General features: G+C 43.1%; 1 protein-coding gene across 1 annotated transcript in view; it reads left to right on the top strand.

The window, feature by feature from the left end:
* Positions 1–27,214, top strand: part of LOC121282846 (N-acetyl-beta-glucosaminyl-glycoprotein 4-beta-N-acetylgalactosaminyltransferase 1-like) — an 827,662-nt gene that overhangs the window by 688,698 nt on the left and 111,750 nt on the right. Inside the window, exon 11 of the mRNA XM_041196659.1 lies at positions 14,578–14,687. Coding sequence (XP_041052593.1) covers positions 14,578–14,687 — 110 coding nt within the window. The remainder of the gene's footprint in view (positions 1–14,577; positions 14,688–27,214) is intronic.

The following is a 27,214-nucleotide window of genomic DNA, read 5'->3' as shown; positions in this document are numbered from 1 at the left end:
TTTCCTTTGTTATCGGTTAGTGTCACCAAGGTGCAAAAATTGATGTAAAGACCTTCATATCATGCTTGCAAAAGCATCATTGGAGCAGAGCTTTGGGCATTCTACTGGTCTTCTGGCTCCAGCTAACCCACCATACAAAATATCCTTGGGTATGCAGCCGTCTTCTATCCTGTGAACGTGATCGAGCCATTGAAGTCACCTCTGCTTAATGAGTGCCAACACACTTGGGAGATTTGTCTGCTGCATTTGTGATTTTGTCCCCCCATGAGATGTCTAGCTTGCGCCATAAATAGCAAAGGTGAAGGAGGTTGTTGAGCTTCCTTTCTTGATAGCTATAAGTTGTCCATGTTTCACAGCCATACAACAAGATGCTGACAATGTAGGCCCCGTAAACCAACATCTGAGCCCTAAGACCTTGGTCCCATGGTTCTATAATTCCGATTAATGCTATGTAAACAGGCCAATGTAAGTTTTCCCTGTGTCTATTCCTTTGCACACTTTGACTATCAGTTGAACCTGAGGCCATCACAAATATTCCCGCTTAATTGTTATTCTACTGCCTATTTGTTGTTTTCTCTCTACTCCTCCCAAATCCCTGTCTTCTGTCATTATGCTTCTTTCATTTTGCCCCACCCCGGGTATTCTGCCTTCCAAAATCCCTACCTTAACCCTTTAGTATCCTCAAACTTCCTGCTCTTCAGCTGCCATCCCAGACTTGACCCCACTTCGATAAGCCTACAGCTTCCCTCTTTGACTTCCTCAGTTTCCTTCCGAAAGGCTTTTCGAGGCACTTGGCGCTGCCTCATTAGCAGCAGATGACCCTTTGAATATGGAGGCTGGTGGGGTGAAAACCTTCTAAGTACCCTCTAGCAGTATACCCCCTAATGGGCAGGGCTGGTAACACTGAACCCAAGAGAATATCTAGCATAAATAAACAAAAATGGTCACATTAACCCTTGGTGTCCAAAATAGAAACTGTTTCATTTTGCCAGTGCTAACATCCTGCACCTAGAGGAGAGATTTTTGCAGTCTTGTCATTGCTTTCTTCATGTTCATTTTGGACAGCCGTGCAGTTATTTATTATTAAAAAAGTAATAATTCTCACATTGTAAGTGATTTGCAGTGGAGGAAAATTCACATTTTAAAAGCTACACAATTGTTAATCATGGGTAAATGCTTATTTCATCATCCTGTTGCCTTTTGAACCCATTAAAATCACAAAAACTTTACACCTGTTAGCTATCAAAAAGCTAGCACATTTCCTCAGTTATCTAATGAGATGTGGCAGTTGGAGACGAGCTGCTGGAGATGTTATGGTAATTAAACTGCTGGCAAGCCTACACTTGTTTTATGTTGTGCATAATGGCACCCAGCACAGCCATGAATAGCCCTAATAAGATTATTAGATTACTGAACCCTCTATATCATATAATCAGTAATATTATGTTTGTAGAAATATCATATTAAAACAGATAGACAGAAGAAAAAAACCTAAACAATGAAGAGGTCTCCACTTTTAAAAAAACAGATTTTTGTTAAGAACGTGCTGACCCTGTTCAGTTCTCTGAATGTCACACACCCCTCACTGTAACACACCCTGACATATACTGCACTGCTTCCAACAACAGTGTCTGACAGATCCAACAGTGCTTACTCCAACACACTCTGACATACCCTAGTAATGTCAGTGTAGCACTCTCTGACATACCCCACACTGCTCACTATAACACTCTCTGACATACCTTACACAGCTCACTCTAATTCTCGAAGACCCTCACCGCTCTCCGTAACATTCTCAGATATGCCCTATGCTGCTTGCTACAACTCTCTGACATACTTGACTTGCGTCATTTTAAAACTATCTGACATACCTTACATTCCTCACTGTAATACTGATCGACCCTCACCTCTCACTGTAACATTCTCTGACATATGGGAATGGCAATATAGTGGTAATGTAACTGGACTAGTAATCCAGAGGCTAGGACTAATGCTCCAGAGACTTGAATTTCAAATCCCATCCCTGCAGCTGAGGGAATTTAAATTCAATTAATTAATAAATCTTGAATAAAATGCTAGTCTCATTAATAATGATCATGAAACTACCCAATTGCCGTAAAAACCCATTTGGTTCACCAGTGTCATTCAGGAGTGCAAATCTGCCATTCTTACCCAGTCTGCCCTACATGTGATTTCAGATCCAAAGCAATGTGGTTGACTCTGAAACGGCCTTGCAAGTCACTCGGTTCTACCAAACTGCTGCAGAGACGTCAATGACAAATAAAACTGGATGGACCATCCGGCATCAACCTAGAAACTGGAAACAACAAATGCACTCCCTGTCCCAAGTCCTCCTCGCCAACATCCGGGAGCTTGTGCCAAAATTAGGAGAGTTGTCCCAAAGACTCAGCAAGCAACAGCCTGACATAGTCACACTCACTGAATCATATCTTACAGCCAATGTCTCAGACTCCTCCATCATCATTCTTGAGCATGTCCTGTCCAACTGACAGGATAGATCCACCAGAGGCAGGGGCACAGTGGTGTGCAGTCAGGAGGGATTTGCCCTGAGGCTCCTCAACATTAACCCTGGAACCCATGAAGTTTTCTGGTATCAGGTCAAACACGGGTAAGGAAAACTCCTGCTGATCACCACCTACTGCCCTCTCTCAGCTGATGAATCAGTACTCCTCCATGTTTAATACCACCGGGAAGGAGCACTGAGGGTGGCAAGGGCACCGAATATATTCTGGGTGTTCATTGCCCATCAGCAACTGTGGCTCAGTAGCACCACTACCCCAGGTTGGCAGTGTCCTAAAGGACATATCTTCCAGACTGAGCCTGCAGCAAGTGATAAGGGAGTCAACAAGATAGAAAAACCTACTTGACCTTCTCCTCACCAATTTACCTGTCACAGGAACAGCTTTCTATGCCAGTATTGTTAGGAGTGACCTCTGAACAGTCTTTGTGGAGACGAAGCCCCATCTTCATACAAAGGGCACCTTCCATCATGCTGTGTGGCACTACCATTGTGCTAAATGGAATAGATTCAGTACAGATTCTAGCAGCTCAAAACCGGGCAATCGTGAGACACTGTGGCCATCAGCAGCAGCAGAATTGCTTTAAACCGCAAATTGTAGTCTCATGCTGCGACATATCCCTCACTCTGCCATTACCATCAAGTAAGGGGAATCAACTCTGGTTCAATGAGAAGATTTTTTTTATTAATTCATGGGAAGTGGGTGTCGCTGGCTCGGACAGCATTTATTGCCCATCCCTAATTGCCCTTAAGGTGGTGACTTCATGAACCACTGCAGTCCATATTGCGTAGGTACACCCACAGTGCTGTTAGGGAGGGAGTTCCAGGATTTTGGACCAGTGACAGTGAAGGAACAGCAATATATTTCCAAGTCAGGATGGTGTGTGGCTTGGAGGGGAACTTCCAGATGGTGATGTTCCCTTGTGTCTGCTGTCCTAGATAGTAGTGGGCGTGGGTTTGGAAGGTGCTGTCTAAGGAACCTTGGTGAGTTTTGCAGAGCATCTTGTAGATGGTACACACTGCTGCCACTATGCTTCAGTGGTGGAGGGAATGAACATTTGTGGATGGGTGCCAATCATGTGGGCTGCTTTGTCCCAGATGATGTTGAGCTTCTTGAGTGTTGATGAAGCTGCACTCATCCAGGCAAATGGAGAGTATTCCATCAATCTCCTGACTTGTGCCTTGTAGATGGTGGACAGGCTTTGGGGAGTCAGGAGGTGAGTTACTTGCTGTAGGATTCCTAACCTCTGACCCGCTCTTGTAGCCACAGTATTTATATGGCTCGTTCAGTTCAGTTTCTGGTCAATGACAATCCCCAGAATATTGATAGTGGGGGATTCAACGATGATAATGCCGTTGAAAGTCAAGAGGCGATGGTTAGATTCTCTCTTGTTGGAGTTGGTCATTGCCTGGCACCTATATGGCGACCATGTTACTTGCTACTTGTCAGCCCAAGTTATCCAGGTCTTGCTACATTTGTACATAGACTGCTTCAGTATCTGAGGAGTCACGAATGGTGCTGAACATTGTTCAATAATTAGTGAATATCTCACTTCTGACCTTATGATAGAAGGAAGATCATTGATGAAGCAGCTGAAAATGGTTGGACCTAGGACACTACCATTAGGAACTCCTGGGACAGAGATGATTGACCTCCAACAATCACAACGTGCACCCAACAGTGCAGGAAAGCATGCCAGGAGCAGCACTAGGCATACCTAAAATAGCATGCCTACCTAGTAAAACTACAACATAGGACTACTTGCACGTGAAACAATGAAATCAATGAATTAGATTAAAGCTCTGCAGCCCTGTCACATCCAGTCATGAATGGTGGGGGCAATTAAACAGCTTATCATAGGAGGACGCTCCACAATTATCCCCATTGTTAATTATGGGGGAGCCCAGCATGTGAGCGCAAAATACAAGGCTGAACCAGAAGTGACAAGTGGATGATCTCAGCTCCCTTCCAAGGTCCGAACCATCATAAATGCCAGACTTCCGGCAATTCGATTCATTCCACGTGATGTCAAGAAAACATTTGAAGGCACTGAATGTAGCAAAGATTATCAGCCCTGAGGACATCTACAACACTGGCCCCTGCTTAACCATTTGAAAATTTGCCCAGGTGTGTCTTGCCCGCAAAAAGCAGGACAAATTCAACCTGCCCAATTATCGCCCCATCAGTTTACTGTGAATCATTAGCAAAGTGATGGAAGATGTCACCAACAGTGCTATCAAGCGGCACTGACTCAACAATAACATGTTCACCAGTGCTCATTTTCAATTCCACCAGGGTGACTCAGTTCCAGACCTCATTACAGTGTTTGTCCAAATCTGGACAAAATAGCTGAACTCAGAGGTGAGGTGAGAGTGACAGCCCTTTATCAAGACAGCATTTGACCAAGTGTGACATTAAGAAACCCTAGCAAAAATGAAGTCAATGGGAATCGAGGGAAAACTCTCCACTGGTTGGGGAGAAAACTTTATTGCCATTCCTTCATTGTTGCTGGGTCAAAAGCCTGAAACTCACTCCCTAACTGCACTGCAGTTGCACCTACACCACAGGGACTGCAGCAGTTCAGAAGGCAGCTCACCACCATCTTTTCAAGGATAATTAAGGATGGGCAATAAAATGCTGGCCCAGCCAGCAATGCTCACATCCCAAGAATGGAAAGGAAATCTACCATCTTTACATGGTTTGGCTTACATGTGACTCCAGACCGATAGCAATGTGGTTGACTTTTAACTGTTCTCTGAAATGATCCTGCAAGTCACTCAGTTCAAGGGTAATTCCGGGTGGACAACAAATGCTGACCTTGCCAGCGACACCCAAATCCCAAGAAAGAATAAAAAAAGATATCCTGCACTGCTGATTATAACACTTCCTAGCATGGTATCCCTTAATGTAGTGCTCTCTATTGCCTTACACTGCTCATTGTAACTTCCTAATATACTGATTCTTGCTCACTGTAACAGCCTCTAATATGTCCCATATTGCTCACTCCAATACGCTAATATGTTTTACTCTGTTCTCTGTAATACTGTAATGTCCCCCACACTCATTAAGCACTTCCTAATATCTCCTACACTGCTCAGTGTAACACTCTTTAATATCTCTCACAATGCTAACTTAACTCAGAAATGCAGTGCAAGTTCCTGAAGATAACTTGATAGCGTTTGAAATAAAGACATACCGTAACCAACAGCCATAAGTGAACCATATAATTTAAATGCAATTGCACCCTAGGCTCACTGTCATTAAAATGTCTGCTTTCAAGCATTAATTGTCTAAAATCCTGATCAAACAATAATTAGCAGGTTTCCATAACTAGGTGCTCAGAAATATAAAAAAACCATCTTGAATTCTAAGGTAAAGTGAGAATATATCTTGTTTTTTCTATATAGAATATATTTTGCTCTTTCATAAACACCAGATTATATTGATTAAAAAATACAAACCAATATGATTTCAAATCAAATATGCCCTTTTGCTTCTTAAGTTTCTGCTTAATCTGCATCCACTAGTGCTCATAGAATGATAGAATAGCACAGCAGGAAGCTATTCGGTCTATCAAGTCTGTGCTGTCTCTTTAAAAGAACAATCCAGTTAGTCCCAAACCCTTGCTCTTTTCACATATCCCTGAAATATTTCCTGCTTCAATTCTGTTTTGAAAGCTACTCATGAAACTGTTCCACCTCCCTATCAGACAATACATTCCAAATCCTACCTACTCATCGCGTAAAACATTTTTTACTTCTGGTTGCCTATCAACATAAAACTGGACACGCTAGTTATCATCCCTTCAACCATCGGAAACAGTTTCACTTTATTTACTTATCTAAACCCTTAATGATTTTACACAAATTTTCTCTTAGCCTTCTCTGCTCTAAGCAGAACAACTGTAACTTCTGCAGCCTATCCACATAACCACCTTTCACCCCTGGAACCATTCTCGTAAATCTCTTCTGTATTATCTCCAAAGCCTTCACATCTTTCCTGAAGTGTGGTGCCCAGAATGGACATGATTCTTTAGCTAGGGCTGAACTAGTGTTTGACATAGTCTTAGCATAAAATCCTGGCTTTTGTACTTGATGCCTCTATTTATAAAGGCCAGGATCCCATATGATTAATTGTTTTGTGAACCTATTCTCCGACCTTCAAAGATTTTGCCCAAACACCTTCAGACCTCTCTATTCCTGTAAAATTGTACAATTTGGCATACTATCTCTCTAATTCTTCCTACCAAATTGCATCTCTGCACATTTTTCTGCATTGTGTTTCATCTGCCATGTATCTGCCCATGCCACCAGCCTGTCTATGTCCTCTAGAAGTCTAATACAATCTTCCTCACTGTTTATTACCAATTCTTTGTCATCTGCAAGCTTTGATATGGTGCCATGTATCTGTTAGTCCAAGTCATTTGAGTATATCAAAAACAGCAGTGGTCCTATTCTTGAAACTTGAGGGATGCCACTGTATGCCTTCCTCCAGTCAGGAACAAACAGATAATTCCCTATTTTCTATCCCTTAGTCAATTTTGTATCTGTGCTGCTATTTCCCCTTTTATCCCATGGGCTTCAATTTTGCTGATATGCCTATTGTGTGGTTCTTTATCAAACAACATCAACTGCACTGCCCTTATCCACTCTTTCTCTTATCACATCAACCAACTCCATTAAATTAGTCAAGTATGATTTGCCCTCAACAAATCTAAAATGGCTCTCCTTTATTACTCCATGCTCATCCAAGTAGCTGTTAATGTTCTACCAGATTATTGGGCCGAATCCAGTGAAGCTCCCAGGAGCAGAAAACGAGATGGGCAGGGACACTTAACTATGCAGGAGGGAAAGGAAGAATGTCAGCTTCCCAACAGTAGGATGAAAGTTGGGAATTAAGTTGGCGGTTGATTAAAGGCAGATTGTGGTACCTGATGGCAAGCAGCGGGAACCTATTTTTAATGCATCAGTATGTCATGCATATTCATTAAGACACACGGTCACCAGATTAAATTGTACCTTTGTGATTAAGTCAGCAGCAAACAAGTAACACGTAACTTCATCAGATGATTTGGAGTGACGAGGAGTTGTTTTTCTTATATGGAGAACTTTGTTGGACCAGAGAAAAGGACGCTGAGCTGGTGCATTGACCGCAGGTTGTGGCTGTACAGGGAGGTCGAGGCATGGCTGTCTGACAGAGGGAGGTCGGATTGTGGTGACGCTAAGAAGGGTGGTGGGGAAGGATCTGGATGGCAAAGGGAAGGTCAACCTCTGCTGAAGGCAGCTCAAGCACGTTAGAGGGGAAATCAAGGGTGATTGATGGCAGGTCGAGGGTAACCGAGGGACAGTCAAGTGTGATAGAGTGAAGGTCGAGGATGACATTTGGTGCCTCGAGGGTGACAGTGGGGGCAGATCCAGGGTGAGGGGAAGCTCTAGGGTAATAGATAGTTGATCAAGGATGTGTTGGACGGCTCAAAGATCCCAGACGGCAAGGGGATGGAAGGAGGGTTGAGGGTGATGGAGGAAAGATTAAAGGTGACTGAGGGACGATGCAGGGTGATGACCTGCAGCTCCAGTGTCAGAGTGGGAGCAGCCAGGAACATAGCTGTGTCAGTTGGAAGAGTTGAAGATCAGCCCAAGGAGGATTTGGCCACAGTGGGGTGGTTGGAGACCAGGGTGTGGTCGATGCACAGCAGTGGGCTCCTCATTGGTCTGCAGTCATCAAGTCAGGAAGAAGGATGAAATAGACTCTGCTGACCAGATCTTTATTGGTCTTCTGCCCACAGTGCACTTCAGGCTGACAGAATGGATCTCGTGGTTCCCAGTGTTTTTGATGGTGTGGCAGAGGTGGAGAGGAACCAGCAGAGGATGGCCCAGTGCCAGGCCCAGCTAGGGCCAAAAGAACAACAAAGGGTGGTCAGGATGCAGGCAACTAGGGGCTAATGTGATGGTGAGCAATAGCGCATCACCAAATATACTGCACACGGAGTAACTATCTACAAATGTCAGAGAAGCAATATCAGAGACAGCTGAGGATATCACAGCAGTCAGTCAATGTCAGCTGCTGCAGGAAGACCTACAACCCATATAAAAGCAAAATACTGCGGATGCTGGAAACCTGAAACAAAAACAGAAAATGCTGGAAAAACTCAGCAGGTCTGACAGCATCTGTTGAGAGAAAAAACACAAAGTTAACATTTCGAAACATTAACTTTGTTTTCCTCTCTTCACAGATGCAGTCAGACCTGCTGAGTTTTTCCAGCATTTTCTGTTTTTGTTTTAGACCTTCAACCCACCCTGTGGAATGGGAGGCAATCCTATGTCAGTTGCCTTAAAAGTCACCACTACCTTGAACTTCTACATCACTGGGTCGTTCCAGAGATCCACGGGACATGTTGGGGCATATGATATCATTGTGCAAGGATTAGAGGACCCAGATTAAAGTTTTTGGGCAAGAGTTGTAGGGGGAATGAGAGGAAGAATTTCTTTACGCAGTGATTGGAAATGGCTTGGAATGTGCTGCCCATGAGGGTGGTGGATTCAGAAACAATCAATAATTTCAAAAGGAAATTGGATGTGCACGAGAAGGGAATAAACTTGCCGGGCTACGGGGACCAAGCGGGAAAGTGGGACTGTATAGATTGCTCCACTAGGAGTCGGCATGGTCTCAATGGGTCAATTGGCCTCCTTCTGTGTCATAAACGACTTTATGATTCTATGTGTGACACCTCCCAGCCACACAAATATGCATAAAGGAGTTGACCAATGCCATGTTCAAAAGGGCCGATGATTTTGGGCGACCCTGGGGGCCAGGAAGACAGAGCTATTGGATTTGGCTCCATCACTGGATTTCGCCAAGTGAATGGGATGATTGATTGCACACATGTGGCACTGAGAGCTCTCTGGGAACAGCCAGCTTCATTCATAAATTGAAAGGGGTTGAATTCCATCAGTGTGCAGCTGTAACCACTGAAGACGAATCCTGTAGTGTGTGCTCACTTCCCAGTGAGCTCTCATGGCTCTTACATCCTCACTCACTCTCAGTTGCCACCTGTTTGCTCCCCCTCAGCAACTGCAGGGATAGCTCCTGTGGGACAGGGGATATTTACAGAAGATCTGGCTTATGATACCTGTGTGGAACCCACAAAGCCCAGCAGAGGAGGGGTGCAATGTCACCCATGCCCCAACAAGGACAACAATAGAGCAGACATTCGGACGCTGAGGATGAAGTTCCACTGCCTGGATTGCTCAGGTGGAGCGCTGTACAGTATGCAGCACACTGATCATTGTGACCTCCTGCTCTTTACACAACCTAGCACAATAAAGAGGTGAGGAATTACCAGCCAGGGAGATGGAGGAGCTGGATTCATCCTCAGATGAGGATGAAGGGGGAGAATCAGAAGGCCCTGAGGTGATACATGGTGCTTCTCCAGCTGCAGATGCCAGGGTGATGGAGCAACACACCAGACAGGCCCCTGAGACTCTCATTGGGCCGAATTTTAGCCAGTGAGGCCCCTGTAAAATCTCTTGATTTCTGCTTGAAGAAAAGTCATTGTGGAAGTGCCACTATATGCAACATGCTCCCTCCAGACAAACCTACAGGTCTACAACCTCTGGCACGCTTGAGGGAAGCAGGTTTCAGGCTCTTTTCATGAGCAAACCTACATGCATTGTCCCATCAAAGATTCACGCACCTCTGATTGGGAGGAAGGTCGCTCTTGACTCAGTGACACACGCTCCAGTCCTGGCAAGGCCTAGCTAAGAACTCTTTGCATTCACCTGAAAAATATGGAATGCCTCAGTTGCAGATGCTAATGAGACAACAGCTTCTAGGGGTGATAAGGGAATGAGCAACATATGGCTTGCTAGCGAGGTTCCACCCTTCGACCGAACAAAGGTTGACAGACAAGAACCCACCAAATGTCTAGAAGCTCAGATTTGCCACTACCTCCGAGGCTGCCCAATAAGTATCGTGTCCATAACCCTGACCATCAGCCATCATTGAGTTTCAATGAAGCACCAAGCCTTTAAAAGTCCCTATCCAGTTCCAAAAGTCCCAACATGACCATTCACCACACATCAATAAAGTGCTCAAAATTACACATAAATTTACAATTTCTGAGAATGATTGGACACCTGTACCACCTTTGTGCCATTAAAAGGTTTCTCACTTTGGTTTTCTACCATGACACCTTAGTGCAACCCCAACATCTGCAGCTGAGGTGGAGGCAGCCTGCTGAGTTCTATGCCCCATTGCCTGAGATGACCTTGGCAACCACCCTCTGGAGTCCATTGCCAAGAGGGCTCTGGCCTGCTGAGGGTCTCCTGCACAGGTGCAGGTGCACCCTACGGGCCCCACTTACTGGAGGCACTCGGGTCATTGGCTGGGATAGGAGAAGAAGCAGTTCACCCCTGCAGAACCCTGAGATAACACCCCTGAGGAGAATTTATGACACTCCTCCCTTCTGGTGCATGATAGCACCTCTCTGACTCCAGGAGGAGAAGAGGCCTCATCCCTTTCTCACTTAACCAAAGGTGTAAAGATCCCATGGCCAGGGCGACGGAATGCAGGTCCAAACACATATCTGACAGCCACTGAATGTTCTGCTAGACCTGACTCTTCACAGAGTCATGCGCTTACACACCAGAGCCATGACATAACTCATGGCTTGGATGGATTTCTCCACTGTTCGCTCGATGTTGCGCATAGCCTCTGACATCTCTGCCACATGTTCTCCTGACTGTCTCTGCATCTCTGGCAGGTTTTTGTGGCTGTTCCTAAAGGCATGTCACCAAAATATCACAAGAAATAGTGTGTCCATAGCCCCTAATATCAGGATCAGCATGGGTCTGGTCTCCAGCAGTCCTCAACTATCAGGGACCTCAGCTGTCACATCCTCCATCAGCTACTACTCCTCCCCTGACATGTCTGTGATGTACTCACCAGATTGTGACCTGATGGCACATATATTCCCACCGAGGTGACTGTCTCTGCGCTGGCGGAGGCTGCAGGACAATGTTGCGATGCTGCATCCACTAAGTGTTCTGTGTCATCATCCTCAGAGTTGAAGTTCTGGTGTGCTGCAGACTGTAGGCGACATGTCTCCTGACTGCGAGGATCTGCAATGGAGAACACACAGAATTAGCTAGAGGTAATGCACAATCACTTTTCCCAGTGCAGTTTCACTCATGTCTTCAGTGTGCCCAGCACTCAACACCAGATTGGAGATATCCTTACTCTATTGTGTTGACTGTCTGGCCTCACCATCCACAACTGGTGACGATCCTGCTCCCCAACCAGGTCGACCATCACTTCCTCTGCAGGGGTCAATATGCAGAGGTCAGGGACACTGCCACCAATCTTCGAGCGCACATAATGTGCCCTTTTGTCCTGTAGGCAAGCAGAAGGATTAAGAATCACCTCAATGGATAGCAAACTTCTTTAAGAGCATACAGGCCTATGACAGCTAATATCTCCTCCCTAGTATGTTTTCCAAACATGGACTCTCCTGAAACTGGTGCAACTTTCATAGCATGAACTGGCACCCACATTCAGTCCACAGGTTCCATCTGGTGCTGAGACCTGGAACGCAAGCTCTTGCCTGACATCTCTCTCCATTCACAAATTGTTTGATTCCATAATGAATGCCACTTTGAGGTGATTATACCATGCCACTTTACCCTTACAGGAGTTAATTGACACTTTTGCAGCATTACACCCAGTTTCACTGTGTAGACCATGGCTGTTAACCTCTGGTGCAATCTCTGTCCAGGCTGCCATGGTCAGGTGGGGTGGGGGGGTTCTTCTGCTACCATTCCTGGGAAATGGGACCTCTCGCCGCTCCCAGGCAGCCTGGAAGCATTGCTAAACCCTAGGACCACTCATGTTCTACGCTGAGACATAACTCAAACAGCCACTCACATAGCTGCTGGATTTCAGGGTGTGTATGCCTGTCCAGTCATGCCCAGACCTCCAACTCCAAGAGATAACGGTGGGTTGTCGACCTCCTGCCCCTCCATCCCCACCACACAATTAGCCAGACCCTTGACTCTGAATGTCTAATTGGCTGGCCGCCATGTGATTGCGTGTGGCCAGCCATCTTGCCCGCAAGTAGAAATGCAATCCTGGTCCTGCCATTGGGACAGTTGACACAACCACAAGATTTCACTCACTGTTTCTAACAGCTCTTCCAGTACTGATGTTAAACTGAGATTACTGCCTTTTTCCTTCTCCCTGTTTATGAACAAGGGTGTAGCATTTGCAACACTCCAGTCCCCTGGAAATGTGTGTTCATGTTAATGAAAGGGATCTGAGAATAAGGACACATTGGTGCTAAATTGTTTATGTCTTCATTTGCATCCTCACAAGACAGCGCAGGAAAGCTGATCGACTCGAATTTACAGCCTGAAGACAACTTTCCCTCATTTGTTTATGCTGTTACTGCAGGCAGTGAGTCGAGGAAATCAACCTCATCATTTACTCATGTCTACATTTTTGTTAAATCTTATCCACAGAGGAAAATATGCATTCAGGGCAGTGATGCCCAGTAGAAATCACTGACTAGCCAAAGGCGTGGCTACGGCAACATGCACTAATTTTAACAGTAAGCACCATACGCACAATACAGGGCCTGAATTTTCCTCTTGTCGGGCATGCATGATTGGCAGGCCCAAGAGCAGCTGGGAAACAGGCTACCGACTGCGATTTCACACTGGGTGGCCAATTAACAGCCAGCCAGCGTGAAATGCGCACTGAAAAGCTCAGCGCTGCCAGGATAGGGGCAGGAAGAGGGCGGGCAACAATGACACCGTGGGCGTGGGTGAGTGCTTCCACTGAGCTCACAGAAAGCAGACAGCTGCCTCAGGGAGCTGCAGACCTGCAAATAATGAAATGAAGCACTAAAAAGCTGCAAAAAAAATGTCCATGCATCACGAACACCTGAAAGCATACCTCAGTAAAAATGCTGTCCCAGATATTTCTTTTTATTTTATTTCCGAACAGAGATTTTGCCCCACCCTTGGATGAGGTTTCATGAAAAATGTAAAGGCCGCCTAGCCAATGCGCCCATCCGCCAACTGTGAGGTTGGACAGACCATGAAAAATCACAGTTGTGCTGTTATTGGCCTTAATTGCTCACTTAATTGTCGGCGGGCACGCGCAAAAGTCGGAAGTGTACCTGCCAAGTGAAATATCACGCGAGTGCGCGATGACGTCGAGACGCTTGCCCAATGTCATCTCAGCAATTTCACGCCCAGTCGAGTTGGCCGGGCGCCTGCCAACGGGACATAAAATCCTGCCTCAAGTAAATGTGCTTCACCTGGATAACCCCCACCATTCAGTGCAACGCTTTGCAGTTTTTCTTTCTCATTAAAACATTTATCAGACACAGCACAGTTTGGTGCAGTTTTTAGATTCTTGTCCAGTGGTTGTGAGCTTTGTCTGACAGGTTACTGAGAATATTGGCTCAGACAAGTCATGTCAGACCTGTCATTGCTCTCTAACCCCCTGGATGCTGCTCCCACCCCCCCTCCCACCCACTTTGCTTTCATGTGGCCTGTTGGAGCCACTTGTCATGGTCAGCTTCTTTTCTTCTGTTGGCTTTGGCTTGGAGTGGTTATTCTAATTAGTTGAACCGATTATGTTGATAGCTCCCCTCTCCTTACAATTGTTGATCTCTGACACCATCACCTGTGTTATAGACCATTTTAGCATATAAACAATAAGCTGTAAGCAAGGCAGGGAAGCACACAATGATCTAGATACACTCTGATTTCCATGTTCCCCTTTCACCATATGGACTGAGATCATGTGCCCAACAACAGTGTCTAGTACTTAAATTTTATTTATTGGTCAGAAATGCAATTAGCCATGTTGGGCAATGTTTATCCAGGAAACCAAACGTTTAATGTCACTGCTATGCCACTAGTGGCTGGTTCAAATGGGGGAATGATCTATCTCATCTTTACCTGTGAAGTTGCAGGCCTTTGCTTATTTGTGGTACTTTCTAATATAGGCTGGGTTTTCTTTCCCTCTCTAGTTCCACCAATAGATCCATCCCGGGTGCAACACATCCTTCCACCCTGTGTGTACTCACCAACTTACATTGTGAAGGACTTTCCCATCGCTCGCTACCAAGGACTGCAGTTTGTAAGTTTTCTGTTCATTTTCTGTTTCTTTGGGCGGAATTTTACAGTCCTTCCTGCTGGCGGGATTTTACGGTCCTGCCGAAGTGAATGGATCTTTAAATGGCTTGCTACGTTTTACACCCTCGCCTCTGCCATGACGGGGCCATAAAATTCCGCCCTTTGTCCCAGTTCAAGCAAAGATTAACCCAGTGCTTTAAAGGTTGAACGTAAAGGTCTACCGGAACCTGTTTTGCTGATTGAAACCTAATCCTGTTATCAAGTTTGAGGGGGATGTAAATTCATAGTTTATTCTTCTCCCAATAAATTTCTGCATGCACACAGCTACTGGCGATTATGGAAGATATTTATCAATATGATTGTTTGTCTTATTGCATTTCTATTGAAGTTATACAGGTCTTGCTTTGACAAACAGGTTGTCAAACAGGATTAATTAAAGGTGCTGAGGTTTTCTTTTTGCGAAGCTGGAGTGAAGCCTGTTTAGGAGTTACTCAGTTCCTGTGTTGTGCATGTTGCAAAAGTCCATGCTGGTAATTTAAACTCCTCTTCATGCCCCTCCTTCAGTATTTTTGTAATGAAATATTTCTTGGTATTTTATAATTAAAAGGAAAAGGGAGGTTGAGTGGGGGAAGCATCTGGCACTGAATTTATTCCAGATCAATTTTCTGAAATAAGATCTTAAAATGCCTTGTATTAATATAAAACTTAGTTCAGACTGCTCATAAATATCTTAAATGCTTCACCTACGTTGATTTACTTCCAAGTGTAATGATTGTTGTTATGCTGGTGAATGAGGCAGCCATTTTAAAACAACAAGCTACAACAAGTAGCAGTGTGATGAACCAGTTGGCTTGTTTTTGGTGGTCTTAAGGGAGGAATATTAGCCACCTCACCTGGAGAACACCTTGCTCTACAAATAACATCAAAGAGCATTGAAGATACACTTCAGATCATTGAATGACAGTGTGGTTTTGGCCTCCATCCATGCTATAAGGCCTGCCAAGTCCCCGCTGGCTGTCTGCAACAGCAATTCAGCTCATTCTACTCCCCCTACACTTTCCCATAACCCCACAATTTTTAAAAAAAATCTTCTGGTGGTTATCCAATTTGCTTTTGAAAGTTACGATTGAATCTGCCTCCACCAGACCATCATTTGTGCATTCCAAATCCTAACCACTGTCTGCTTAAAATAAAATGTTTTCTTATGTCGCATTTGGTTCTGTTGTCAATCACCTTATATCAGTGCCCTGGTACTTGCCAAAGGGACAGTTTCTCTTTAGTTACTCCGTCTAGACACCTAAAGATTTTGAACACATTTATCAATTCTCCTCTCAGCCTTCTCTTAAGCCCCAATTTCTCCAATCCATCCTCGTAACTGAAATCCCTCATCCCTAGAACCATTCTCATAAAATCTTTACTGCGTCCCCGTCAAAGCTGTCACGTCCTTTCGAAAGTGTGGTGCCCTGAATTGGACACAATCATCCAGCTGAGGCTGAACCAGTGTTTTATTAACTTTTATTGCTTTTTCACTTATGCCTCAATTTATAAAGCCCAAGTTCCTGAAAATCTTTTTAACCACATTCTTAACCTGTATTGCCACCTTCAACGATTGTGCATATATATCCCCACGTCCCTCTGCCCCGCACCGCTTTTAGAATTGTATCTTTTAATTTATATTGCCTCTCCTCATTCTTCCTACCAAAAGCTATCACTTTACATGTGTCTGGCCATTCCACCAGCCTTTGTCCTCTTAAGGTTTACCACTAACCGCCTCACAGTTTACAATATTTATAAGGTTTGTGTCTCCAGAACAGGTAGACAGCTACTCGGTTTAGTGGAGGTGAAATGCAACTTGGGTGGGAGTGCAAAATGGGCAAAAGTGAGTCTGCAGCTTGCTTTACCCTCCTCTTGATATTCGTTTCCATTGTGAAGTGTAAAATGCTCCCAGTTTGTTACTGCCCATTTTGTAATGCTTCTGAAGACAAATTTCACACCCAATGTCTGATTAATGGCATCTTCAGTGAAGCAGCACTCCTTCAATACCAATTTAAAATGTCAGTCTAGGCTATGTACTGGTAACCTAAGTATTCACATTTGTCACCTTCACCTTTATATCCATCCAGAAAGTAACCATGCTGCAGGTGCTGCTTTCCAGCATTGGTTTCAAAGAAATTGTTTCTTTTTCTAAGAAAAGTGAGGATGAATATTTAGAAAATGAACTTTCAGTGCCCATTTCATTCAGGTTTAAATTGTGAATGCCAAGCCTAATGTATTGGAGACATTAAGATGAAACTCCAGAGGTGGATCATACTGTGGACTGAAATTTGTTGCTGCAACTTTGTTTACCACATTCATTTAATCTAAATCCCAATCGTGAGTATAAATTATATAACTGCAAAAAGCCTTATTCATCAAAGAAGTCACTTTCATAATACACCAAACAGGTACTGATAACACCTTTCTGCAAACTTTTGTCTTGTTGGGCCACATATAATTGACCTGAAAAGTTATTTCTTTAAACAATTAATCATGGCCAACTTTTCCTTGAAGTATTCTTGGTGTTTTGTGGTTTTTAGTGTGGTGAATGTCTCTGTTAAGGGGTGTGCTCTCTGTAACAATTTCACAATTTAGGCACAGCCCCTTTGTGGGCTCCAATGCAAATGCAAATTTTTTAAAATCAAATTACATCTCAGCCACATTGGGGAATTTTATGCAGAAATAAATAATAGGGCAGAGTTTCTGCTTTGATTGCAATCAGAAAATTGGATGAAAACTGCACTTGAAATTGTTCTGGTTAGGTTACAGTTTGTTTCGTGTTCAAAGGTAGCAGTGCTTTCTCATTGTAAGTCTTTATTGAACTGATCTAAAAATGGCTTCCCTCATTGCAGATGTTACATGACTACACCAAGCCAGATAGGACAAGTAATAATGTTGCATTTCAAAACCCAAACATCCCCCTTTTCCTAACGAACAAAAGGTATATTTGTATGCACGATCATGTGTAACTGAGTTATCCAAGTTACCCACAATACACCCACTGTTTTCATGCATTAACAACTGTTTGTTCTACCAGTGAGTCTCTGCACCTGAATTTCATACATAGTCTTTAAATCGTGCAGGTTTCTTAATGGTATGTGTGCACATTGTCATTGGTTGTTCTTCTGGGAGATGTTTCTTGTCTGAGGAGTGTCATTGCCGTGGTAACTGTTGTTGTTTCATTGCCATTGTTGGGGACCTGTGGACTTCTGGGATTGATGGTAGCTCTGTACTGAGTACAGCTGATGAGATTCTTTCTCTCTGAGAGCGCATAGTCATGAGCGCCAAGGGTAGAGCTTCAGGCCCTTTCAAACTGGTTTCTTCACATAATTTAGCTAGTTTGTTTTTCAGAATACTATTTTGTCTTTCCACCGCCCCAGTAGGCAGGGGGTGGTATGGGAAGGAAAGGTGATGGTTGCATTGCAAGGCCTTCAACAGTTCCTTTATCACTTTAGCAGTAAAATGAACAACAATTTTACAACAACAATAGCATCATTTCGTCGGGTGGGATAGGCCTCCACCCATCGCGAGAACAAACATACTAGAACTAAAACATAATTATATCCCATTCATTTAGGCATTTGTATAAAGTCCATTTGTAGGTTTACAAACAGGCCCCATGGCTGGGGTCCCGTACCAGCAGTCACTGTGGGCGTCTTGCCTGGATTATGTCACTGACATAGGTATGACAGGTATTATTAATACAATGCCTATTAGCTTATTACTATTCACTATACATTCAACATTCATTCTACATACACGTGTTAAACCCCTGAGCTGGCAACCGGTCAAGTCATGATTCTTGTGGCGTGAGAGATTCAGTAGATGCTCGTTAGTACCCATAAAGGGACTACCCCTTCTTTAGTCTGTCTTAAATTTTCTCGGACTTGTTCCAGTGCCCAAGATACATCATTTCTGCTTACTTCGTCTGAAATATTTTTCACTATTTCAATTCATTTATTGATAGCCCCGTATGACTTTCAAGCACGGTAGCTAGGCTTTGGATTAACCAACGATGTCCCTATATTGAATATTATGGTGGCACATTTATCAGGCTGCGCTTAACGCGATCCCCTCCCAAGCCTGATCGCATCTCGCCACTGAACTGAACTGCTTCAGTCACCAATTGACGCGTCAGAGCCATGTAGAGTGCTTGGGTATGGGTTGAGCACCATTGGGGCAGGACGACACTGGATACATTCGAGACTACGGTACCAGCTCATGATACATTATCAAACAAAACTTCTGATTAACCAGTACCAAACCATTCATCGGTCCTGGATGCATAATCGGACAAGATGGGTCAGTCGGTGTGGTTTGAGGGTCTTCAATTATCTCTACTCAGACTGTGAAAGTAAAGGTGGGAGGTGGCTGGGTAGTGACGGACCTCCCATGCTCGATCTGAAGCAAACCCTTATTACAATTTGAAAGCACTTGTTCTCCTACTGTTACATTTATCATTCCCTGTTGCGTGTCGCATTCGGCACTGTCCATGCTGTACCAAAGTTCCTCCTGCGATGCGGGATGAGCAGTGATGATCCCCGACCTTGTTGCCAGTAGTGATAGGCCCACGACCTGGATCGTAGATCTGTGAAGACATTAACATTGGCTCCCGTTCTCTGGGTTACCGCTTGGTCAATTGTCATGTATCTTTAACTGTGTGTAATGCCTCCATTTATTTCCCGTTCTCATATCTACAAGTGCGCATGTATCACCTGTCATAATTACCTGGTATGGTCCATTGTTGCTCTTTGGATTTGCCTGTTTCCATATCCTTAATCATCTGTCAGTCTTTAACTTCCTCCCGCAACTCATGTAATTGCCTACTTAATTCCCTTACATTGTCCTGTATTTTTCCTTCCTGTGGCCCTGCGCCTCCTACTATAATACCTTCAGGTAATTGCATGACCCTTACCTGTTATCATTTCAAATGGGAAGAACCTGTCAGTCCTGCTTGAGGTAGCCCACAGTGCATTAGAATATTGGGCTGTTCCCTGTCTCTTGATTGATGTTTTTTTTAACCTCCATAAATTTATACATTTCTTTAATGACTCTCCCTGTGAAATGAGTTCCCTGATCTGAACCTATTTGGGTAGGCATCCCCACTCCTTCCAGTTTACAATCTCATGCTGCTGTCTCATGTCAGGCCTCAATTCCTTAAACTGCCAACACAACTGTCCAGTGCACCTTCTTATCCTATCTTTCAATGGCTCAGTATCTTCACTTCCAGTGATGGTTCTCTCTGGGAACTGCTTAACTCTGCCTGTCACCAAGATGTTAATCCTATGGTTTTACTTTTTGTAGCTCACAGGCACATTAATATAGTCAGTAATACATCTATTTAGCCTTTTTCCAGCTTTCCCTTTACCTGTATCCGTCTTGTGGTAAATTGTTGTTAAATATTATTTCTCCTTACATTTCAATTCCTGAACTACAGATTCTTCATTGTCTTACCTCTAAGTTTTCTTTCCTGACCATGATCATCCTAAGGTTTTCTTGAGTTCAGTTTCTCTATTGTCTTGATTGTTTAAAATGTTTCCTGACTCTTTAGGCCATATTAACTATTTCATTTCAATGGGGATCCCTGTCTCTAGATCTTTGCTTATCTCCGCCCTGTGCAGCTCTAATGCCTCAGTTGATGGCCAGATTATCAAATTCATTTCCCTTAAAACAGTTTGTACATTATGTCCTCTTGCCCTAACTCATTCTCCTACTTGCCTCATACCATATTACACTTGCAACAGCTACCATCTTATCTTGTTCAGGTTGCCTGGAGAGACTTTAAAATAAATAAAATATTCTCATAACAGCTTTAAAAACAGAAATCAGGTATTGACATATTTTGCTTCCTTTTCTTCTTCTCAAAGATTTTATTGTCTTAAAAGTAACCCACTAAATTGTGTCTGACCCTTTTCTTTTAGAATTACCCCAGATTCATTAACTCGGCCAAAAATTGGGTTTCTGCCAAACTTTGTCAAGGTCTTGAGCTTAGCTTCATATTTCGGGAACAGACTTACAAACACAAAAGCTTGCAGCATTTGAATTAGTGGCAATTGTTGTCAGACCTTTTAAAATGAAAATTCCCTTTTTGAGAACTTTATCAAGAACCAAACCTCAAATTTTTAAACTTTGTAAGAACTGTAATTTACACTATCAAAATTAAAACAACCTCTTTTTCATGTGTAATGATTTGTATCCAAGTTATAATTTCCGTATGTTTATCAACACATTCTTTATCTTAGATAGCATCCTAGTGATTCAAAAGTAACCTGTTAAATTACACTGCACTTTACATCTCAAGATTGTCCCAAATTCAAATTCCAGTGCTTTTGGAAAGCAGATTTCCTTTAATATTTAATTCATTTCTTCATAAGAAATCCCTTTTTATCCATTGGAACCACCTAGACCTTGTGTTTATGTCTTTTCGTTTTCCTAGAATCTTTCTGAATTTCAAGTAATTTCTTTTTCTCAGAATTTTAGAATACTAACTCGTATGTATTAATCTCAGTCAGCTTGGAAGCTGATGATGAGGGTTATTCCCTACTAATCTGCAAGGGGGTGGTACAAGGGTTGGTACATCTCAAACAAAGGCAAGCCCTGTTTTATCTTTACACTACCTTCAAATTATGATTTTTGCCAGAAATCTCAACTCAAACCTTATACTCAAAACTTTGGAATGTTTGAATAAACTTTTCCTTTACTCTAATATGGGGCTTTTGACTCTAAAGTGCTCAACTACATACACAAAAGACAATTCAGGGAAGAAAAAAGTTACAGAAAATTCAGTAGTGGACTATCTACCTCCCTTAAAACATATTATAAGCGCTCAAATCAGTACCGATTAAAAGTTCCAGCTGGTGGGAATCTCTCTCCTTTACTTTGAGTCCATTTAACCCAAGCAGAAACATATTGGACAATTTCAGGACCGTAATGGACATATATATAAGCATTTGGGGTTCCCTTCAAAGGGGGAACCTGGGGTTTCTTTGATGTCAGATTTCCCATTTTACTTAATAATATACACAAAGTAAAACACAGAAATTGCTTACTTTTCACCTCCAGGGGACCCTGGGTATACTACTACTACCTTTTTCGTTTTCTTACCCATCTTCAAAGTTCCTGATTTAAGCTCCGGTTTCGCCTGTTTCAGTTTGTTCTTAGTACTTTGAGAAGCGGGGGGAGTGGCAGAACCCGCTCTGCTGTTGCGACCTCCCATTTTTCTGAAAAGAAAACACAATTAACAGCGCGGCGTGTTTTCCTACCATATGCGCTCACTGGTATTTAAGAGTTCCTGAACAAGTCCTCCAGTTCCTTAGGTCGTTTGAGTCTGGTCGGTAGCTACCCTTTTTCAAGCCTCCCCCTTTCAGCTAGGATGCTTTTTGTCCACTTTTCACCTCTCCAATTTAAGAGGCCACCTCTCCAACTTAAGAGGTAGCTGGGATGCTATTTAACTGCACTCCCCCTTTCAGCTAGGATGCAGTTCGTACTCTCCCCAACTTGGGAGAGTAGTTCCTCCCTGTTTCCGCGAGGGTTCTTTTTTAGAGATCCGACGGTCCAAAATTCCTTATCGTCCCCTTTCACCTCTCCAACTTAAGAGGCCACCTGTCCAACTTAAGAGGCTACCTCTCCAACTTAAGAGGTAGCTGGGACACTAAGTATCACCTCTCCAACTTAAGAGGTTGCTGGACTTCAGTCAGATCCCATCCTCATCGCCAATTTGTCGTGGAAAACAGAGTGAACACTCAGACCCAGGAGGTTTGTCTCAGAAGCCTTTATTGAATCGTGATATCACGGCGAGCCCAGCAGCATACAACGGAGCTAGCCGGCACTCTGCAGTAGCATCAGAGTACTCACATAGTTATAGCATAAAAGTACATATCTCTTGGCATGCACACAATAGTTCTTTTAGTTTACAATTACGCAAAAACCTTGAGTAGTTACACAAAACCTTGAGTAGCCCATCTGGTGACTAGTCATCTGGACAGACAACAGATAGCATGACTAGGCCCTGTCTCGTGCTGATAACAGACATCCTAACTTTCTTTCAAGGACTCTTGGTAGTTTGATTATGATACTTGTTTTTCTTCCTTCACAATAGCTGACAGTGCAGGTTTGTCTGCTACTGGTGCAAGGAGACTTTGTTGTAGTATTCCACTATGGTTTAACCACTTAATCCTTTGTTATCCTGTAAATGTATTTTATTCTCCCACACCATGCATCGTCAACAGCTCTCTAGCTTGTTTAGCTTGGTACTCATTACAAGTACTGCACTGGCCTAGGTGGTCTTTAATTTTATTGTTCATGTTTGGCCATCAGAGCACTTCTCTTGCCTTCCTCAGACTCACTTCAATTTCTTGATAGCTTACATGGGTGTGCTTCAGCATCTCTCCTCTCATTTCCTGAGGAGTGATGACTCTATTTCCTTTGTACAATATGCTATCTTGGGCTGTAAATTCATCTCGATATGCCCAAAGTGCTTTTTTGACCACAGGTGTGTCCTTGATGCTCTCAGGCCATCCTTTCATCATTACTTCTTGTAGCACTTGGAGAGTTGCATCTTGTTGGGTAGTTTGCTTGATTTGAGCAAGGTGCTTGTCTGTCAGATTCCATGTCTGTGCTGGGTTGATCACTTCCAGATCATGTTGAGCTGCTGTTTCACATTGAATCTAGAAGATTTCACATTCTATTGTAGCATTCTCAGCTTTCTTCATGGGGAGCACTGCTCTCAACAGCAGGTCTGCAACGTACTTCTGTTTCTCTTGCTTGTATGTCACATCCAGATGATATCTCTGTAAATGAAGTAACATTCTTTGCATCACTTTGGAGCAGATAGTAGCAGTTTGAGACAAATGCTTGTGGTCGGACTCCACTGTTACCTTGTCTCTTCCAAGCAGGTGTTGTTGAAAATGCTCATAAACAAAAGCAATAGCAAGTACTCTTTCTTGATCTGAGTGTAATGTCGTTCGGTTTGCGTTAATGCCCTGGATGCAAATGTGACTGGTTGTCCTTACTGCAGCAGAGTTGCTTCCAGACCTATCTCGCTGGCGTCACACTGCAAGGTAACTTCATCATTGACGTCATAGGACTTAAGCATTGGCATTGTCGTCACTAGTTGTTTGATTTTAGTGAACCTACTTTTTGTTCTCTTTCCCAGTATCACTGCATATCCTTGGCAGTGAGCTGGCATAACGGTGACAAATTAGGCAAAAATTTTACTAAATAGTTCACGACTCCAACAATTCATTGCACTGCTTTCACGTATGTTGGTCACTGAATAGCTGCTATAGCTCTCACCTTGTCAGGATCTAGATGAAGATATGACCTATGTACTTGACTTCAGGCATCTTCAATTGCAATTTTTCCTTGTTCAGCTTCAGTTTCATCTGGCGAGCTCTCTCCAGAAGTCATATTAAATTCTGATCATGATCAGCAATGGCTTTTTCCATTGTGTCTCCACATCCACAGACTAGTCGATCATCCATTATTGCTTCCACTCCAGGAAGATCACTGACTATCTTATGCTGTCTCTGTTGATACTCTTCTGGAGCTGCGGAAATTCCAAAAGGCACGTGCGACCATCTGTACCTCTCGAGCAGCATCCAGAATGTTGTTAGAAAGCTCCTGCTTTCATCCAGCTTCACTTGCCCGTGACCATCTTCTGCATCTAAGATAATAAAGACCTTTGCCTTGGCAAGTTGCAGCAAAATTCCTTTGATGTTGGCATGGGGTAGTGAGATCTCTTCAGTGCTTTATTTAGACCCTTTGGGTCTAAGCATATTTGCAGCTTTCCATGTTGTTTCACTACTACCATGCTACTAATCCAGTCTGTAGGAGTTGTCACTTTCTTGATTACTCCCTTCTTTTCCAGCTCTTCTTTCTTATCCTTTAGGCTTGACTTGAGGGCAGCTGGAACTCTTCTCAACAGATGTTGTATTGGTCTTACACTCTGAAGTGCTTCTAGAAGATATTCTCCTGGTAGGCATCCCACCCCTGTAAAGACATCTTGTACTCCTCTAGGGTCTGTTTGGCTGTCAATGGTTTTGAGTGTTGCAACACATTGTAAACCTCTGTTGGCATGTTTAGGATTACCAGTCCAAGCCTTAGATTTGCTTCTGCTGAGATGAGTAGCTGTTGCACACTATCTATGACCTGGAATTCCAGATCTTCATTCTTGCCATTGCATTGAGCTCTCAAGACTAAATTGTTTTCTCAATGTGAGTAACATGCCATCATATAGCCTCAAGCTTAATTCCGAGGGCTTAATTTTTGGATCGCCATTTTGAGCCACTTCACACAGGTCTGTGAAGGTCATGATGTTGCTTCTTGTCGGCTTGATATCCTCCTTCTACAGTCATCGTTGTAATAGTCACAAACTAGTTATCACCTATAGACATGATGGAACCAGCCTGTTGTATCGTGTATCATTCTTCATCAGACTCTTTTGCTGATATCACTCCAGTAGCCATCTGTATAGGTGTGTTTTGCTTCTTTCTAGCCACACACTTGTGTGTAAAATAGTTTGGCTTCTTTGCAGTTAAAACACTGCTTTCCTCATCCTGGACAATCCTTCTTTTCCTATGTATGATGTCTTCTGCAGTATTTGCATCCTGCCCTTTGTCTATGATTGCTCGGCTCTTTTGGCCTGTTATGTCTCTCAGCATAATGTATCTCCTAGTCTGCTCTGCCATACATATGCCCGATCTGATGTTCTACAAGCTCCATATTTCTACACACGTCCAACACTTTCCTGAGCGCATGTTTCTCCTGTTTCAGTAGACTTGCTCTCACTAAGGAGTCTCATATGCCTAAGACTATTCAATCTTTAATCAGATTATCTGTTAGTTGTCCAAACTCATATTATTCTGCAAGCTGTGTTACTGCAGTCACTTATTGTTCATGGGTTCATTTGCACCTTGAGCTCTAGTGTTCAATATAAAACGTACATAAGTAATGTTCACTTAGGGTTCAAAATGTGTGTTCAAGGCATTCAAACTCTCTGTCATCTTTTGCTTGAAGGATAGATTTGGGGTGGAATACAGTTCGTAACAGTCCCTCTGCAGCAGTCTTACAAGTGTGGCTACTCTTATCGGCTCTGGCTTGTTAATTAAATCTGTTGCTAGCTCATAGCTTTGCCATTGCAAGTGAAAAAACTGCCGGTTCTGCCACATATCACCTCTCATTTTGACAGAAGCTGGGAAGGGTAAGCTTTCAGCAGCCATGTTAACTCACCCGTTATTTTATTGCAGCCTTCGGTTTGTGTTTGCTTTTCCTTGCCCTCTCTCAGCAGCTTTTAGCAGATTTGAACATTTCTCTTCTCTGCAGCATTTTAAGGGTTTCAAAACACTAATTTATCTCCACTTCCAACACCAAGTTTCATGTTGAAATATAGTGGTGCTTTTGCATTGTAAGGCTTTATTGAACTGATCTAAAAATGGCAGTTTACAGGGAGTTTCCTTTGTGGCAGAGGTCATGTGATTACAGCAAGCCAGATAGGACATATAGTAATATTGCATTTCAAAACCCAAACACAGTTCAATGTTTCCGCAAAATGCATTTCCATAGTCACAAACCAGAAACCAGGGTGAATGGTCAGTGTAATAGAACACCATCCATTATACTTCTTCTTTACATTAAAATAATCTTTGATGTATTTAAGAGTGATAACCCTGATGCAATTTTATTAATGCAGCTGAAAATGCATTTATCACAAAAATAAGTGTTTTAAATGGTGTTCAGTCCTCCATCTGTGAGTGACCTGATTTAAAATAATTGAAAATGACTTAAAACACCTTTGCTAGACCATTTGATAGTTCTATTGGTGTACAATAGTCAGTTTCTTAGCAAATTAATGTTTTAGTAGGTAAAGTCTTTCAAAACATGTTTGCCTACTAGTGCCAATGCAATTAAGAGAAAGTAGCTCAGTTTGAAGACCCTCCTCAAATAGACATAATCAACTGAAACTGGCCATTCTAATTATTTTGATATAGGAGTGTGGCAGATTAGTCTTTGGGCATAGTGATGTTTTAAATCTGCATTAAAGATCACGGAAACTTGATTAATCCTTGATGTAATTTGCGATTCAGTTTCTGCAATTTTTCGCACTGGTTCAGCTGACTTCACATGGATTGTGCTGTTGGGAAAGGTTCCATATATATTTGATCTGTTAGCCACAGAAACCTTTCTGGTGAAACAGTTAATTAAGGTGACTCTTTTCTTCCTTCTTTCAATACTTTTCCTCTTATAACTTTAATTCCTTAATTTAGTGCAGTTCCATGGATCCTGATTGCCCAAGTGGCTATTGCTCGTATGTTCATTATTTTTGGTGGTGTGTATTGGATATCACAGTCAATGGGGTAGAAATCGAGTGCTTTTATTGGCATGTGCAATAGGCCAAAGCTCTGTTTCACTTCACAAAGAATACAGCTTGTTTGTCATTACCCAGTGTGGCGGATTGTGCGCTTTTGGCCAGAAAGATACACACACTTCCTGCCTATC

Source organism: Carcharodon carcharias, chromosome 10 (assembly GCF_017639515.1).
Source record: "Carcharodon carcharias isolate sCarCar2 chromosome 10, sCarCar2.pri, whole genome shotgun sequence".
Lineage (NCBI taxonomy): Eukaryota > Metazoa > Chordata > Chondrichthyes > Lamniformes > Lamnidae > Carcharodon > Carcharodon carcharias.
Note: the sequence above shows the minus strand (reverse complement) of the source record. Positions and strands in the feature narration are given on the sequence as shown.